The following is a 16,587-nucleotide window of genomic DNA, read 5'->3' as shown; positions in this document are numbered from 1 at the left end:
GACTCATAAGCAGAACAGCAGAATTGATGGAGCATCGCCACTTTAAATGTCCGTCTGAGTAAGACTGCAGTTTGATTATGTTTATGTGAAGGTGAAAGCTCTACGATGGATCTGACTGAGGGGATAGATGAGGGAATCCTCCCCTTAAAAGTGACTCCATTTGGACAACATGACAGCTCGACCAAAGCTCAGAGGTGAGGCAAGGGTCTTAACTTTTCAATCAGACAATCAGAACTACATTTTACTTATTATTAATTATAAAAACTCTGTGTTGCGGTTCAGCTCAGAGCAGCAGCAGGAGACACCAGCCTCCCCTGTGCCCAGCTGTGTCTCCATAAGGTCACGGGAGCCACCTCTCGCTTTTCAAAAACAACTTTCTTCTGAAACGGAGTAAGTCAACATTTGACTTTGTACTATGAAAACATTTAACTGTGATTTTTTAAAGGAGAAACCATCTTTGTTTTGTCAACTGTCTCTCGAAGGATCCAGGAGGAGGGACCAGCCTCGCCTGTACCCAGCTGTGTCTCCATGATGTCACGGGAGCCACCTCTCGCTTTTCAAAAATATTTTCCTGAAACGGAGTAAGTCAACATTTGTTTTTGTACTATTTAAGCATGTAACAGTGATTTTTAGAGTCAAACCATCTTGTTTGGCATTTCTTTGTCTCTTAAAGGATTCAGGAGGAGAGACCAGACTCTCCTGTGCCGAGTTGTATGTCCATGAATTCACGGGAGCCACCTCTCGCTTTTCACAAACAACATTCTTCTGAAACAGAGTACGTCAGTTTACTGCTTTACAACGTTTGTTATTAACAGACCAACAGACCAAGAACACTTTTGTGTTCACTCAAAGATATACGCCATCTAAAAAGAAATTCTTGATTTGAACCCACACCAAAAGTTAATGGGGTCAGTTCTGGGCTGAGACCCATCCTCCAGCCAAGTTTTTGCAAATCCGTTCAGTAGTTTCTGTGTAATCCTTCTAAAAAACCAACAAACAGACAAACAAGTGGACACAGGTGAGAACATTACCTCCGTAGCAGAGGTATTTCTGATTACTTGAAGATACTGAGGTGTGTTTCCCTCCACAGACTACCACAGGAGATGTCAGAGGTTCACGCTGGTCAGTCTCCTCAGGAAGACAAGGACTCCATATTTAGGGTCAGTAAATGTACAATCACTCTCACAAGCATCTGCAACATTCACAAATGTTCATGTCTTTATTTCACTGTATAATAGATAGAGCATTTTCACAATAAAAGTCAAATTTTTATATCATTTCCCAGCTGCTTGAGGAGAACATTAGTGATTTTGTGAAGAACGAGCTGAAGAGGATGGAGAGGGCTCTGAGTTCAGAGTGTTCGGATGACGAGGTGATGGACAGCAAGGAGGAGGAAGATCTGAGGAGCAGCAGAGAGGCATTTCTGAAAATTGTGCTGCACTTCCTCAAGAAAATACAGCAGGGGGATCTGGCTGACGCTTTGCAGAAGAGTAAGTCGATTTTTCCCACTTAAAAATAAGAATATGAGGTGTTTTGTGTTTGTAATAAGTAAAAAAGCTGCTTGACAGAGTGAGAATTCACTTTTTAAGATATCTTACCGCTTACTATTGTTTTTTGTTTGTGCAGAATCTCCATCAGTGTGCCAACGAAAACTCAAATCTAGTTTGAAGCAGAAGTTCCAGTGTTTGTTTGAGGGAACTGCTAAAACAGCAAGTCCAGCCCTTCTGAATGAGATCTACACAGAGCTCTACATCACAGAGGGAGGGACTGGAGAGGTCAACGATGAACATGAGGTCAGACAAATCGAAACAGCAGCTAGGAAACCAAGCAGACCAGAAACAACAATCAGATGTGAAGACATTTTTAGACCCTCGCCTGGAAGAGATGAACCAATCAGAACAGTGATGACAAAGGGAGTGGCTGGCATCGGGAAAACGGTCTTAACACAGAAGTTCACTCTGGACTGGGCTGAAGACAAAGCCAACCGGGACATACAGTTCACATTTCCTTTCACCTTCAGAGAGCTGAATCTGCTGAAAGAGAAAAAGTTCAGCTTGGTCAAACTTGTTCATCACTTCTTCACTGAAACCAAAGACGCAGGAATCTGCAGGTTTGATAAATTTCACGTCGTGTTCATCTTTGACGGTCTGGACGAGTGTCGACTTCCTCTGGACTTCCACAACACTGAGACCCTGACTGATGTTACAGAGTCCACCTCAGTGGATGTGCTGCTGACAAACCTCATCAGGGGGGAATTGCTTCCCTCTGCTCGCCTCTGGATAACCACACGACCTGCAGCAGCCAATCAGATCCCTCCTGAGTGTGTTGACATGGTGACAGAGGTCAGAGGGTTCACCGATGAACAAAAGGATGAGTACTTCAGGAAGAGATTCAGAGATGAGGAGCAGGCCAGCAGAATCATCTCCCACATCAAGACATCCCGAAGCCTCCACATCATGTGCCACATCCCAGTCTTCTGCTGGATCACTGCTACAGTTCTGGAGGATGTGTTGAAGACCAGAGAGGGTGGAGAGCTGCCCAAGACCCTGACTGAGATGTACATCCACTTCCTGGTGGTTCAAGCCAAACTGTGGACCATCAAGTATCAAGCAGAAGCTGAGACACAGCCACACTGGAACCCAGGGAGCAGGGAGATGGTTTTGTCTCTGGGAAAACTGGCTTTTGAGCAGCTGCAGAAAGGAAACCTGATCTTCTATGAATCAGACCTGATCGATTGTGGCATCGATATCACAGCAGCCTCAGTGTACTCAGGAGTGTTCACACAGATCTTTAAAGAGGAGACAGGGCTGAGTGACAAGAAGGTGTTCTGCTTCATCCATCTGAGCATTCAGGAGTTTCTGGCTGCACTTTATGTCTTTCTGACTTTTACCAGCTCTGGCATCAATCTGCTGTCTCAGTCAAAAACCTGGTGGTCTAATCTACTAAGGGACAAATCTAAACTACCATACCTCTTCCAAAGTGCTGTGGACAAGGCTTTGCAGAGTCCAAACGGGCACCTGGATCTCTTCCTCCGCTTCCTCCTGGGTCTTTCTCTGAAGTCCAATCAGACTCTACTACGAGGCCTGATGACACACACAGGAAATGGCTTGCACACCAGTCACGAAACAGTCCAGTACATCAAGAGTGTGATCAGGAAGAATCAGTCTCCAGAGAAAAGCATCAATCTGTTCCACTGTCTGAATGAGCTGAATGATCGTTCACTGGAAGAGGAGATCCAACAGTACCTAAGTTCAGGAAGCCTGTCCGCAGACAAACTCAGTCCTGCTCAGTGGTCAGCTCTGGCCTTCATCTTGCTGTCATCAGAGAAAGATCTGGATGTGTTTGACCTGAAGAAATACTCTGCTTCAGAGGAGGGTCTTCTGAGGCTGCTGCCAGTGGTCAAAGCTTCCAACAAGTCTCTGTAAGTTTAAGACCTTTATCTTCAAAAAATTAGAGTGGCAACTAATAACTTTTTTGCCCAAGAAATCGATTTATTGTTTTGTAAGAAAAGTGTAAAATATTGAGAAAAGGTTGTTTTTCAGAAATCAATCAGTCTTTATTGGGAAGCGCTAATAAAAGTGGCCTATGAACTGCCATTAGCAGCTTCAGGTTAGCATCGTAGTGGTCCTTCCTCATCAATAGTATGGGCGGATGGATAGTTTTCTGTGTATCTTGTCTCATCGATTAATCTGCCAAGTATTTTCTTGATTAATCAATTGGTGGTTTTGTGTATAATGTCGGAAGATACCGAAATATGTCCAATTTCCCTAAGTCGAAGATGATGTACGAAATGTAGTTTTGTCCAACACGCAGTTCAAAAACACAATTTACTATTGTAGAAAACCTCAAAAAAACAGCAAATAATCATTGTAGAAGCTACAAGTGTTTGATATTTAGGAAAAAATCCATAGGCTTTATCGGTACAAAAACGTCTGTGAGCAAAATATATTTAGTTGTGCATGGTAGTATCAATATTCTTTTTATTCTAAGGTGAAAAATAATCATTATTTTGAAAATACATTTTCATGTTGCATGGTCTTCTTTAGGCTAAGTGGCTGTAACCTGTCAGAGAAGAGCTGTGAAGGCCTGGCGTCAGTTCTCAGCTCCCAGTCTTCAAGCCTGAGAGAGCTGGAACTGAGCAACAACAACCTGCAGGATTCAGGAGTGAAGCTGCTGTCTCTTGGACTCGAGAATCAACAATGTAGACTGGAAATTCTTAGGTCAGATCCCTGAGCAAACATTGTTCAATAAGACACTCACAATCATTTCCTCATTCTCAAAATGTTCGTATTGATTTTATCAGGTTGAATCACAACAATCTCACAGAGACATGCTGCCAGGAGTTATCATCTGTTCTCAGCAACAAGTTTTCCAGTCTAAAGGACCTGGACTTGAGTTACAATGACCTACAGGACTCAGGAGTGAAGCTGCTTTTTGCTGGACTGGAAAGTCCACACTGTGCACTGGAGAAACTCAGGTCAGGGATAATAATTTTAATAATATATCAGTTATATTTCACATTGTTAATGACTCAGAGGCGTAACTCAGTAAATGTATGATTCGTCGTAGAGAGTATGTTTTAATCTATCTCCAAACTGACTCCCTCAGGCTGATTGGCTGTAAATTATCAGACAAAAGCCGTGACGCTCTGGCTTCAGTTCTCAGCCACCCATCCTGTACTCTGAAAGACCTGGATCTGAGTAACAATGATCTGCAGGATTCAGGAGTGAGCCTTTTCAATGCTGGACAGGAGAGTCAGCATTGTCGTTTGGAAACCCTCAGGTTCGATTACATTCTCGTATATCACAAAGTTAAAACTAAAATATTGCATGCTGATTGTTCTGGTTTTATATATTTGTTGTTGAGATATTATTTCCCCCGATTTTACTAGGTTGAGTCAAACAAGGCTCACAGAGAAGTGCTGCGAAGAGTTTTCATCAGTTCTCAGCTCAAAGTCCACTAGTCTGCGAGTCCTGGACCTGAGTAACAATGACCTGCAGGATTCAGGAGTTAAGCTGCTCTCTATCGGACTGGCAAGTCCGCACTGTCAGCTCCAAACTATCAGGTCAGATGAATGTCATGAGGTGTTGGGGTAACAAGTTTTGTAACAGTAACAGTAACACTGTATGTTGTGTTTTCTTGCTTGGGTATTATTTGTATTCACATGCTAGTAGCTATAAGCTATTTCTTGGCTGTAAGCAGTGACTTCCTAGTGAGCCACTTTGTAAACACCTTTAAATATAGTATAATGGTAAATGTTGCTGTTTTGTTCTCCTTTGACAGGTTGAATCAAACCAACCTCACAGAGAAATGCTGCCAGGAGATCTCATCAGTTCTCAGCTCCCAGTCCTCCAGTCTAAGAGAGCTGGACCTCAGTTACAATGATCTGCATGATTCAGGAGTGAAGCCACTGTCAGCTGGATTAGGAAGTCCACACTGTACACTGGAAACTCTCAGGTCAGTATTCTGCGATTTGAACTGCTGCTAACTTTCAAAATCACCTGTTTCTAATGAATAAAAGAAAATGCAAGGGTATTCATTTTCTTCCTGACATTTCATCAGATTTATTCTCAGTTAAATGTTTTTATTCAGTAAAAGTTTATTGATTGAATTCCTTCAGGCTGAATGGCTGCAAGTTATCGGAAAAAAGCTGTGAATCTCTGGCTTCAGTTCTCAGCTCTCAGTCTAGTAGTCTGAGAGAGCTGGCAATGAGTAACAACGACCTGCAAAACTCTGGAGTGAAACTGCTGTCTGTTGCAATGAGAAGTCCACACTGTTCACTGAAGACTCTCAGGTAAGTTGATATTTTAATAGCTGTCCCAAAAGCTTGTTGTCATGTTGTTACAATCTAGTCAATAGTTAATACTTGGAGATGCCGGCAATACCCATGTGTTTATTTCTCTTCCCTGACCGTGAAACCCTAAAAAGCTGAAACACAAAATATCAATGAATATATTTGTATTTTTCCAGTTTGAGACAAACTGGGCTCATAGAGAAATGTTGTCAGGAGTTCTCGTCAGTTCTAAGCACAGAGCCGTCCAATCTGAGACAACTGGACCTGAGTAACAATGACCTGAATGATTCAGGAGTGAAGCTGCTGGCTAATGGACTGAGGAGCCCCCACTGTAGAATGGACACTCTCAGGTCAGCAACTATAACTGTACCTTAATAGTAAATACAAATCTGAGCTACCTTTTTGTGCACTGTGAGAAAGGTTTTGTGTATGTGTGTAGGTTGTCGGGCTGTTTGATCTCAGAGGAAGGCTGTACTTATCTGGTCTCAGCTCTGAGGTCCAACCCCTCTCATCTGAGAGAGCTGGACCTGAGCTACAATCATCCCGGAGACGCAGGAGTGAAGCCGCTTTCAGCTGGACTGGAGGACACAAGCTGGAGACTAGATACTCTCAGGTATTGGCAAGTGGGGGAGTAAGATAATATTAATCGTGTAAGCACAATTACAAATGCAAAGTAGACAAAAGATGCAATTTAATGATGTAAATGAGCATTTTTCACAATTTCTTTTTGGTCTGACTTGGTCTTCTTCTTCCAGTGTGGATCGTGGATGTGCTCAGTGGTTGAAACCTGGTCTAGAGAAGTGTAAGTGTGTAAAATTAAAAATGTAATTTAGTTCAAGTCCATTCATGTGACAAGCATTCATTAAATCTGTTTTGTTTTTCTCTCCGTCAGATGTCTGTGAGCTCACACTGGATCCAAACACAGCACACAAAAATGTCCTCCTGTCTGAGAACAAGCGAAAAGTGATGCTGTCGATGGAGAAGCAGCCGTATCCCGATCACCCGGACAGATTCGACTGGTGCTACCAGGTGCTGTGTACAACTGGTCTGACTGGTCGCTGTTACTGGGAGGTGGACAGGGAAGCAGGGGTTGATATAGGAGTGACTTACCATGGACTCAGGCGGAGAGGAGCCCTTGATGGCAGCAGGCTTGGCTGGAACGAGAAGTCCTGGAGTCTGGAGTTCACCGATAAGGGTTACTACGCCTGGCACAATAATATAAGAACAGCTCTCCTCACTCCTCCGTCCTCGGCTTCCAACAGAGTCGGGGTGTATCTGGACTGGCCTGCAGGCACTCTGTCCTTCTACGCAGTTTCATCCGACACTCGGATCCACCTTTACACCTTCAGCTGTGCATTCATTGAACCTCTCCTCCCTGGTTTTGGGTTCTTGTCGCTGGAGTCGTCTGTGTCCTTGTGTTGAAGACGGGATGAATTTCTGCCTTCTCAAATAGCCTTGTATTAACTTGATGACGGCGCTTTTTGGACTTCATCCAAATGATTTTGAGAAGGAAAGCTCTGCTTTAAGAAACTAGAACCTGCATTTCATTTCCTCAATGGTTTCCTATAATATTTATGCAGCGTTTGGGGGCGTGTGTCTCAATGTACCAGTTTTGATAACATATTTAAAAATTAAATATTGATATAGTGTTAATAATACACGTGACAACATCTTGTAAATAATACTGTAACTTCTGCTTCGTTACGTTGCCACCAGCCATTGTACAGAGAAATTCAGGAAGTGTAATTGATATTTTTTATATGCTTTTGTACAGTTATGGCTACAGACTCTCTCTACATCGCCCTGCACTTGTTATTCATTTGGAAAAAAACTGACAAAACCCACAATAACAAAAGTTAAAGATGAATTTGACTGCTTGTATTATTTATTTATTTAAAATGTTCTATAGATATCACGATAACATCATGAATTCTTAGGCCATGATAATCGTGTTTTTGTTTTTGAACCAACAGCAGGACTAAAAATATTGCAGTTATTTTGGCCATGTCGCCTAGCCTTTATTCTTGTACTTTCACATTGGAAGCAGTGAGGTTTGCTGTATTTATTCATTGTTGTATTCTTTGTTTTTATTAACATTGACTGTTGTCTGTAAGTGAAATCAAAGCTTTATTCTCTACTAAGTATTATGTGATTACTAATATCATTAAACATGAAGAGCTACAACAATGAAGAGAGTATCAAAATATCCCAAAGTATTTATTTATATAATGTATTAAAGTATATTCCAAAATTGGTAAACAAAGCAACAGATTACAAAAATAGAAAGTGAATATGTGCAATTTGAAAATAACAATAATACTGTGTATAATGTACAAAAGACAAAAGAGTGAAACAAGATGTGATGGTCAAAAATCAACATTTACATGATCAGACACATTTGAAAGGTAATAAAGAAAAATAAAAACAAACCGACTTCTTAAATTTGTTTCTCCATGTTGGATCATGTTGGATTCTCTGTGCAGACAGGACGAGCAGCGAGTAGTTTGGAGTTCAAGCCAATCACAAGTGAGCAGAACTGACTCACGTCCACAAAGTCGCAGCAGAGGACGTTGACTCCGGCCACCTCGCCGCCCGGCTGCTGCTCGCTCGCCCAGCTGAGCAGCAGAGAGAGAGCCTTCATCGTCATCTTCTTCATGTTCTGGAGGGGATGGAGGAGGACGTAGGGAGCGTCTTCAGTCAGGTTCAGACCGGTGACGTAGAAACCAGCTGGAAAACAAAAATACACAAAGGGATTAAAGAAATCATGATGCATGATGCATTGTTTTAGATTAAACTACCTAATGGTATATTAAGTAGTTTAAATTAGCTTCATCTTGACCACATCATCATTCACAGGAGCCATTTTCAACATTATGAATGCAGGACTTACATGTAATTAAGTATTTTTATAGTGTAATAGTAGTACATTTTATTTGGTAAGTTATTTAATTTCTTCTTCTACCACTGTTTACCTGGTCTTCCTCCACTCTGCTGGTCCTCCAGGTAGGCGATCACCTTCTTAGGGTCTGGGCTGTCGGCATACCTGGAAACAAAGCGCCCCCACGAGGCCAGTTAGTTTAACGTTTGACTACTTGTAATATGACTGAAGATCTCTGGATTTTGGGCTTTATTGTGGCACATTACTCATCTTTTGATCAAATTAGCTAAACCGCCACCAGGTGCATCCGTAAAATGCTGTTTACATGTCAATGCAGCTGCAGTAATAATATTTAAATAACACAATATAAAGTAATATGATCGATGGTTTCATGGCTGCGTAAGGTCTTATGGAAACCTAAATTAGCAAAACGAGTCAATTCTGTGTGATAATTGCTGGCTTATGCTTGATTTATGACGCATAACTATATAAAAATGGTGAGAAACAGATTTCTAACTGAAATTATTACAGATACAAGCTTTAAGTGTCCCTGTTGTGTATTTATTTACCAGTAAGGTACTCCAGTCCACAGCTCGGGGTGCTGCATCACCATCTGCTGGTCATCATAGGAAACGACAACCTGCTGACCTCTGGACCAACAGGAGCGCAGCGTGGGAGTATCCTGGATATAAACACACGGACAGATTGAGTAGACCATATATTCAAAATGAACATAATACTGTTTGAGTATATTACTCATCATTTATCAAAACTGTCTTGGATTTATAATCTTGTCACTGGGCTAATAGATTAGTTAATGAAACTATTCCCGTCTCTGTCTCTCTACCAGCCCGGGTACCTGTGAAGAGCAGAGTTTGTTTCCGAACAGCGTGATGATGAACTCCACGAGCTGGACGTGATCTTCGTCTGTCAGCGATTCAAAATGTGTGCAGGAAATGATCACGATCTCTTTCGGATGAGCGTCCAACCAGGTAGCCAGTTCATCCAGAGCCTCCTGCACACACACACAAACTTTCTATAACTCAGGAGGTTCAGCACAATCCTGTTCAAACCATATATGATGTGAGGCCAGTGCGAGTGTGTGTACCTTCACAGTCATCAGTGTGTAGATCCCGTGGGCGAAGAACAATTTGCTGCCTCCTTTTGGCTTCCTGGCGATCCGCAGGTCCAAGAAACGAATACCAAGATCACACTGATCGCTGAGGACGGACTGCTGCACACACACACAGAAAGAAGAGAAAGAAAATGAATATAAAAGGTTTTCAAGCAAGTGCAAGTTCTGAGGCCAGTGTCTTCGTTAAAGAGCATGACGGAAATAGGGAACTAAAATTGCTCCACACGTGAGCCATCATCGATATCGACTTCCTGGAAGGTGGAAGGAGAAGTAGTTACAAACAACCACATATTATATGACCTAGATCCTGGTGGTAGTGGAGGTACTTTCTGCCGTGTCTCTGTTGATGATAAAACACACATTTGCTTCAAATTACTGAGCTTAAATGTCAGTCTTTTGATATGAAAATCAATCCTACAACAGAAACATTAGTACAGAATTTCTGGTTCGATCCACGCACTAAAAATTTGTACTTTTACCTTTGATACTTTCTAATAATAAGTACATTTTGTTGATAATACTGCTGTACTTTACGGTGAAGGGAGGACGGTTAGCTCAGCTCCCATTGCCTTGCGTTCAATATAAAACTATTGATATAATATAGAAGAAGCTGTAAAATGTAATAAAAGCAGGTGTGTCTTATCTGTCCCATTCAGTTATACAATTCGGCACTGGTTCTGAGTCACTGGGTCACAAGACATGGCAGCTATTGAAAAGTAAAAGCCATAAGTGTGGTTTGTACCTGTGTGGTGGCCCAGCGGGAGACACAGGGTCGAGTCCAGCAGGGAAACAGCCTGTCAGTCAGCCTGAGGAAGCAGGGCTGTGACCTCAGGACAGGAGAGGACACATCCAGACAGAAGGACATGCTGTCATGACTCCCTGGAGTGAGACACATGACAGGGGGGTGTCCACATACTTTTGGCCACAAACAGAAAACAGACATCCCACGACTGTTTTGGTTGGAAATGTAACCGGAAATGGAAGATAAATGATAATAACTAAAAAATACTAATCTGTAGTTATGTATAGTTGTCTATTTTAGCTGTAGGCTGAACTATTTTCCCATAATATCCCGTTTCACCGGACTTCTCTCCGGTGTTTCTGTGTTACCGGGTATCGCCAGGTCCCACAGCGGGACGTCCAGCAGCTCCTCGGGCAGACGGGACATCCAGTCCGGGTTTCCTCCGAGCTGTAGCCGCCCTCCGTCCTCCATGTTCTTCACATTAAATATTTAGCTGATTTAATTACAGCTTTATTGTTCTCATCACGACGATTTAACATGCTCCAGCTGCTTGTTTTGTAGTCAGACACCGTTTGTTTACAACGACTTCCGGGTTTATAGCGTCTAACAGAAGCTAGCGATGTTTTTAGCTAGCAGTTCCGGTGACGACCTTCAAAATACAAGCGCGCCGGAAGTATGTCTTTATGTCAAAACAAAAGCACAGCCCACACTGTACTGGTGTGAATTGGACTTTTAATTTTAATTTAATTTAATTTATTGATTTATTTAACAGACTATTCTGTAAGTGAGTATTATATCTGGCTAAACTTAAATTAAACTGGGTGATTCAAGGTTAGTTTTCCATGGAAAACCACAAAACGAGCCCCCAAAAGGTTAATCTTTATTTTATAGTTGTTTTTTAGGGGTAACGCTCGACGTATGATCAGGTTACAATACAATATTAATAAAGGAATGTGCTGAATGAGGACACAGACAAAATAAATATCACAAATGTCACTCTTTCTGCATTTCTTTATTGAGTGTTACAGCAACAAAACAACAGTAAACAGCCAAAATAATGGGAGAAGCAAAAGAAGACATGACAAATGTATAAACAAACACACAAAGACATGTTGGGATTTTGTATGTTGGGTGTGTTGTGTGTGTATGTGTGTGTGAGTGTGTGTGTGTGTGTTGGGGAGCATAAAAAGGGGGAATGTTTTGGAAATGGATCGGAAATAACTAGAACAGGAGAAAGGTAAAATCAAAGGGAGAGGATGAGACGAAATAATGGGCTAAATTTGAAGTAAACAATTAAAAATTAATCAATAAGAAATAAGAAAATACAGAATTAAATGAAAGGGGGAAGGAACCCCGACCCCCTTCCTTTCATCTCCTCACCCAGGGTTTTTTTTTTAAACTTCATTAATTTGTTAATGAAGTTTGTTAAAACTATTTCAATCAACATCAAGTGAAACAGTGGTAACAACACTGAAGCCTCATTGCTAATATTTTTACTAGGCTACTGTCGTAACAACATCAGTTTAAAAAATATTATTTTATATTATCTTATATTTTTCATTTGACTCGTTTGACTTGTTTTAATGGTTCAAATGTAGCTCAGCTAAAGTCAAACCAAAAGCAGCACTCCTCCTCCAGTTATATCAGCAATTTGTCACTAAAATAGAAACTGACACTTGACATTTTATGCAGTTATAGCTTAAAATACTTAATTGATATATCTAGATTACTTATTTAGGTTTCTCTGAGTCAGTTTACTGTGAAAATCAAGCATGAACAAATAGTCACAAAGACTTCAAGCACATAGGCGCTTTCATGGAAGTGCATTCCTTGATAAACTATTTATCTCGTTAACTGGTCCTGATTGTCTCCTGACCTTTTCTTTCAACAGTGCTGGATATTCATGACACTGGTAAAAGTTTAAACTCGAGAATTATGTGAAAAGGTTAATGCCAAGTTGTTTTAGAAGCTACACAAGTTTGTACGTGACACACTGTTGTGAGCATGTACTGACCCATATACAGTAGTTAGATGTTCTTAATGGTCATTTCATAATTACTGATCCGTTTAATTGATTTTTATAAGAACAATATACGTGTCCTGCTCTCTGAAGCAGCTTTAAATCGAATATAAATCAATATACAATATGAAATACAACATAACTCTGGGGCCATGCTAGCTAACATGCTAACAGTGATGATGTCCACCGTCTTAGTTTATCGCGTTAGCATACTAACATTTGATCCACAATCCATTCAGGCCAAAATTTGACACTTATAAAACATCTCTTCTATCCAGAACATAACATATAGTGACGTATAAAGCTTTAACTAGCTTAGTTAGCTTTAGAGGTGCTCGTAGTTGGTTTTTGTTATCTTTGGACAAAGCCAGGCTAGCTGTTTCCCCCTGTTTCCAGTCTTTGTGCTAATTAGCTAAGCTAACTACCTCTCGTCTCATTACTTCCTAAAATGTTGAACTATTTCTTTAACAATACGAGGCATAGTAGCGCTAGCAGCATACTAGCACTAGCTCTCAACCTTTTTGCCTTGTGACCCCCTTGAAACGAGGTAATGTTCACTTTATTTACATCATTTTAAGGCCTGAAGGTGAACAAATGATCCATCAGGAACAGTACATAGGCTGACGTTAGCAAAAGTGCTCTTCTGCCTTCCTGTTCTGTTACTCCTCTCAAAACCTTAAGGGCTTAATTAAGGTGCTCTACCACCGCATGATCCCCTTTCCTGTTACTGCTGGCGCACTATTAGATTATCTGTATATGTTTAAACGCTGTGTGTTGGTGTACGAGGTAGGATCCTTACACTATGCTTAAAAAAAGAAGAAGCAAGAATTACCAACATAATGCAGCGGAAAATCTATTTCTGAAAATTACATAACTTTACATATGTTCCCACCAGCCCTTTAAATGTACAGTGACTCTCATTGGGGTCACACATGGACAGATTATTGAAGTCGAACATCTCAGCTGCATGAATTAAACTAAGGACAAACAAGTGGCTGCTGTTTAGCTCTTACATGACACGCCATTTCTCCGAACCATTAGAAGAAACACTCTTGACACAGCTGGGAATAAACTCAGGCGCTCTCTGCCAATAGGTTAAAAATTTGGTTTATACTTTCAGGAAATCTGTTATCCCACCTTTTTTGTGGTTATCAGATGACCTAGTTTTAAATTTAAAACAGCGCGTTTTTTTTAATAGCTAATGACCGTAGTTGACCGTATTAATACTGCAGTGACCGATTGGTGAAATAAAGAACGTTCTGTCCATAAGCTAGACAAACCGGGTCAACTGACTCCCCTATGAATGATCATCAAATTAAAATGTAATCTAATCAAATCATGACAGTTTAATTTATGAAATTCTACAGCATAATCCTATCAGAAAACCCTAAAAAGAAAATGCAGTCATTATCTTCTTCACCCATGCTGATGGAAAGTCGGATGCAGTTATGTTGCCTACAAAACATTTCTGGAGCCTCACAGTCATAAACAACCGAAGAAGCTCGGGACTCGTTTATAAAATGTCAAAAAAGAACCAGAACATACATAAAATGGCTCCGTACAGCTTGTACGGCGTGATCCAAGTCTCCAGAGGCTCTGAGATGCCAAACTGAGCTATTGTACACACTTGATGCGTGGTCCAGCTTCAGACTGGGTGTGACGCCAATGGTTTTGGAAACAATCCAGTCACTGTGCTTTTGGCCTGGTTAGGTGTATGCACAGAACCACTTGTTAGAGTTTGGGAAAGGTCATGTTTTGGCTTACCCGGTTCTGTCTCCACAAACACTGCTGGAAAATGTCCCGACGTCTCACCAAAATATCCAGTTTTGTTGCCACCAACCATCTGAAAATGTCATCAAAAATATCCAGTGGTTTCACACTTGTTGACACTTTCTTGAACAGCGGTCTCTCACCTGGCAGCTGTTCTGCCCAGCTGTATCATTACTTTTGATACTTTAAGTGCATTTTGTTTAAATACTTTTACCTCGAGAGTAACTTTAACCCCCCTGAAATTCTTGACTCTGTTGACCTCAACTTTTCCTGTTTATTTATGGCAGCTCTGGATAATTACACTCCTTTAAGACAGTGTACAGAAGCAAAAACACTGCAGCTTTATATTCAATTACATGTTATGTTTGACATTGTACCATCAGTCAGGCAGCGCTCGCTAACTTCGTAAAGAAAAGTCGAACACACGCTTGTTAAACCATTACACGTAGAGCTTTTTTGTCCTCGTGACTTGCTCTACTAACCCAATGTCACACAAAAAACAGTTACAGTTTCACATGCACCTTTTGGTCGGAGGATACGATGATATGATTCCATTATACATAAGGCAATATACATTATAAGATCCCATTTGTTTATAATTAGTCTGAGCAAAGTGGATGAACATGGACTTCTTTAATGGGAAGCCAATGACTGTTGGGTTCGACACATTTTAAGATTTGAATGACTTGTTTTTGATTTTGGAGTGAACTGTCCCTTTAAAATAACTGAAGAATACTGACATTGCCAGGCTGAGGAGCGGCGCTAGCTTGTTCTGAGGCTTTGAACCACATCACATGGTTTTCATCAGCACGTTTCTCAGTTCTCAGTTTGACAAAATTACCCCTCTGATCAAGTGATATCAGTTCTGACAGCTCGTTATGTCGATCCAGTGGATTAATTATTTGTTATGTCAACATCTCAAAATCCTACGACAGGCTTTCCTCGTGAGATTAAAAAGAAAAACAAGATTCTGATTATTAACTCACGATGACACATCTCATGTATGTTTTTGTGTGTTTTCCATGTAGTCATTATAATCTGTTCAAAAGTGAGACTTTTATATTTCATCCGTTGGGATTTTACATTTGCAAGAATTTTGGCTCGGTTTTAAAGCGGTCTAATTATAATGCGACCTGCCCACTCTGATCACACCACTGCCTCCACCTTCCTGCCCCACTGTGGGTCACACTTTGCTTCAATTTTAAAAGGCAGATGGACCACAGTGCTCAGTCGTCACCTCTGCTCCCAGTCTGCAAACTAGCTCCTCATCTGACACTCAAGCTGCACTGACAGGTAAGACTTTCCTGGTTTTCCGTCTTGTATTCGTAATAGTTGCATAGATTCGAAACTTCTTGGTCCGTGATGTGATATAACTGCACGTATGATAGTTTGTGACAGTTTTGTCCGGGTTTCTGAGGAGATTTACAGGATTATTCGAGTTGCTTGAGCAAGTTTTTTTTGTCTTTTTCCTGTTTTTATTCTTTGAGTAGTAATCTTGCCTCATAATCTGGTTGATGCTCAATTGATTCTTAAAATGCTGTCGCTTCGAGAGATAGAGCGGTATACATTGAGAATACAGGTATGAGGCTTAAAGAGGTGTGACGGGTAGAAGATGGGTACAGAGGGTTTATAGTGAGGTATTAAGGAGGTATTATTGGGTATTTAAGATACTATGAAGGGTGTATAGAGGAGGATGTTGGGTTGGGTTTCGGCATGAAAGGGTACAGGGGTTCATAGAGTAGTTAGAGTAGTCTAGTCTAGTTGTATAGAGGGGTTTTAAGGGCGTTTATAGAAAGCACAATGGATTTAAAAGGGGTTTAAAGGGGAGTGAAGAGGGTTTGTAGAAGAGACTAGTTGGTTTAGATTGGGATCCGAAGGTGTGCAAGGTATTTACAGAGGAGTACAGATGGTTTACAGAGGTTTTTAGAGTGGTAAAGAGGGTTTATAGAGGGGCACAGGGGGTCTATAGTAGAGTAAAGGTGTTACAGGGGGCACCAAGGGTATCTAGTGAAGTATAGAGAGTTTATAGAGGGTACAGATGGTTTATAGTGGAGTAGAGAGGGTTTATAGTGGGGTACAGGTGGTTTGTAGTGTAGTGCAGGGGGTTTATAGTGGAGAATAGAGGGTTCATAGAGGTGTATAATGGGTTTATTACTGAAGATACATGGTTTAAAGATGGGTACAGAGGTTTATAGAAGGTACAGAAGGGTTATAGTGCAGTATAGAGGGTTTATAGAAGGTTCAGGTG

General features: G+C 41.0%; 2 protein-coding genes across 3 annotated transcripts; one reads left to right on the top strand and one right to left on the bottom strand.

Annotated features, from left to right (window-relative positions):
- Positions 1-701: 701 nt before the first annotated feature.
- On the top strand, positions 702-8,054 carry LOC140991994 (uncharacterized). The gene is made up of 14 exons (XM_073462181.1): positions 702-775; positions 1,091-1,160; positions 1,286-1,490; positions 1,627-3,421; positions 4,047-4,220; positions 4,304-4,477; positions 4,609-4,782; positions 4,892-5,065; positions 5,284-5,457; positions 5,621-5,794; positions 5,971-6,144; positions 6,234-6,407; positions 6,550-6,596; positions 6,687-8,054. The coding sequence occupies exons 1-14, from the start codon at positions 714-716 to the stop codon at positions 7,214-7,216; spliced, it is 4,101 nt and encodes a 1,366-aa protein (XP_073318282.1). The 5' UTR covers positions 702-713; the 3' UTR covers positions 7,217-8,054.
- A 98-nt stretch (positions 8,055-8,152) lies between these two features.
- Positions 8,153-11,123, bottom strand: LOC140991993 (PI-PLC X domain-containing protein 1). 2 transcript variants are annotated; one of them, XM_073462179.1, is made up of 7 exons: positions 10,918-11,123; positions 10,550-10,686; positions 9,781-9,906; positions 9,532-9,687; positions 9,242-9,354; positions 8,767-8,837; positions 8,153-8,521 (listed from the first exon to the last, which is right to left on the bottom strand). In XM_073462179.1, exons 1-7 carry the CDS (start codon positions 11,018-11,020, stop codon positions 8,256-8,258), a joined length of 972 nt encoding a protein of 323 aa, XP_073318280.1. In that variant the 5' UTR covers positions 11,021-11,123; the 3' UTR covers positions 8,153-8,255. The 2 variants fall into 2 exon arrangements, with proteins under 2 accessions (XP_073318280.1, XP_073318281.1); XM_073462180.1 differs by having other exon boundaries at positions 9,781-9,903.
- Positions 11,124-16,587: the final 5,464 nt, after the last annotated feature.

This window comes from Pagrus major, chromosome 24, assembly GCF_040436345.1.
Source record: "Pagrus major chromosome 24, Pma_NU_1.0".
Classification (NCBI taxonomy): Eukaryota; Metazoa; Chordata; class Actinopteri; order Spariformes; family Sparidae; genus Pagrus; species Pagrus major.
This window is presented reverse-complemented; position numbering and strand designations above follow the sequence as displayed.

Bases quoted from the DNA above. Each gene is read 5' to 3' on its own strand.
- LOC140991994 (XM_073462181.1), top strand. From the start codon at position 714: ATGTCCATGAATTCACGGGAGCCACCTCTCGCTTTTCACAAACAACAT. The intron at 5,458-5,620 runs GTCAGTATTCTG...GAATTCCTTCAG, and splicing joins TGTACACTGGAAACTCTCAG to GCTGAATGGCTGCAAGTTAT. The intron at 6,145-6,233 runs GTCAGCAACTAT...GTATGTGTGTAG, and splicing joins TGTAGAATGGACACTCTCAG to GTTGTCGGGCTGTTTGATCT.
- LOC140991993 (XM_073462179.1), bottom strand. From the start codon at position 11,020: ATGGAGGACGGAGGGCGGCTACAGCTCGGAGGAAACCCGGACTGGATG. The intron at 9,907-10,549 runs GTACAAACCACA...GTGTGTGTGCAG, and splicing joins CCCGCTGGGCCACCACACAG to CAGTCCGTCCTCAGCGATCA. The intron at 8,522-8,766 runs GTAAACAGTGGT...TTTGTTTTCCAG, and splicing joins GCAGAGTGGAGGAAGACCAG to CTGGTTTCTACGTCACCGGT.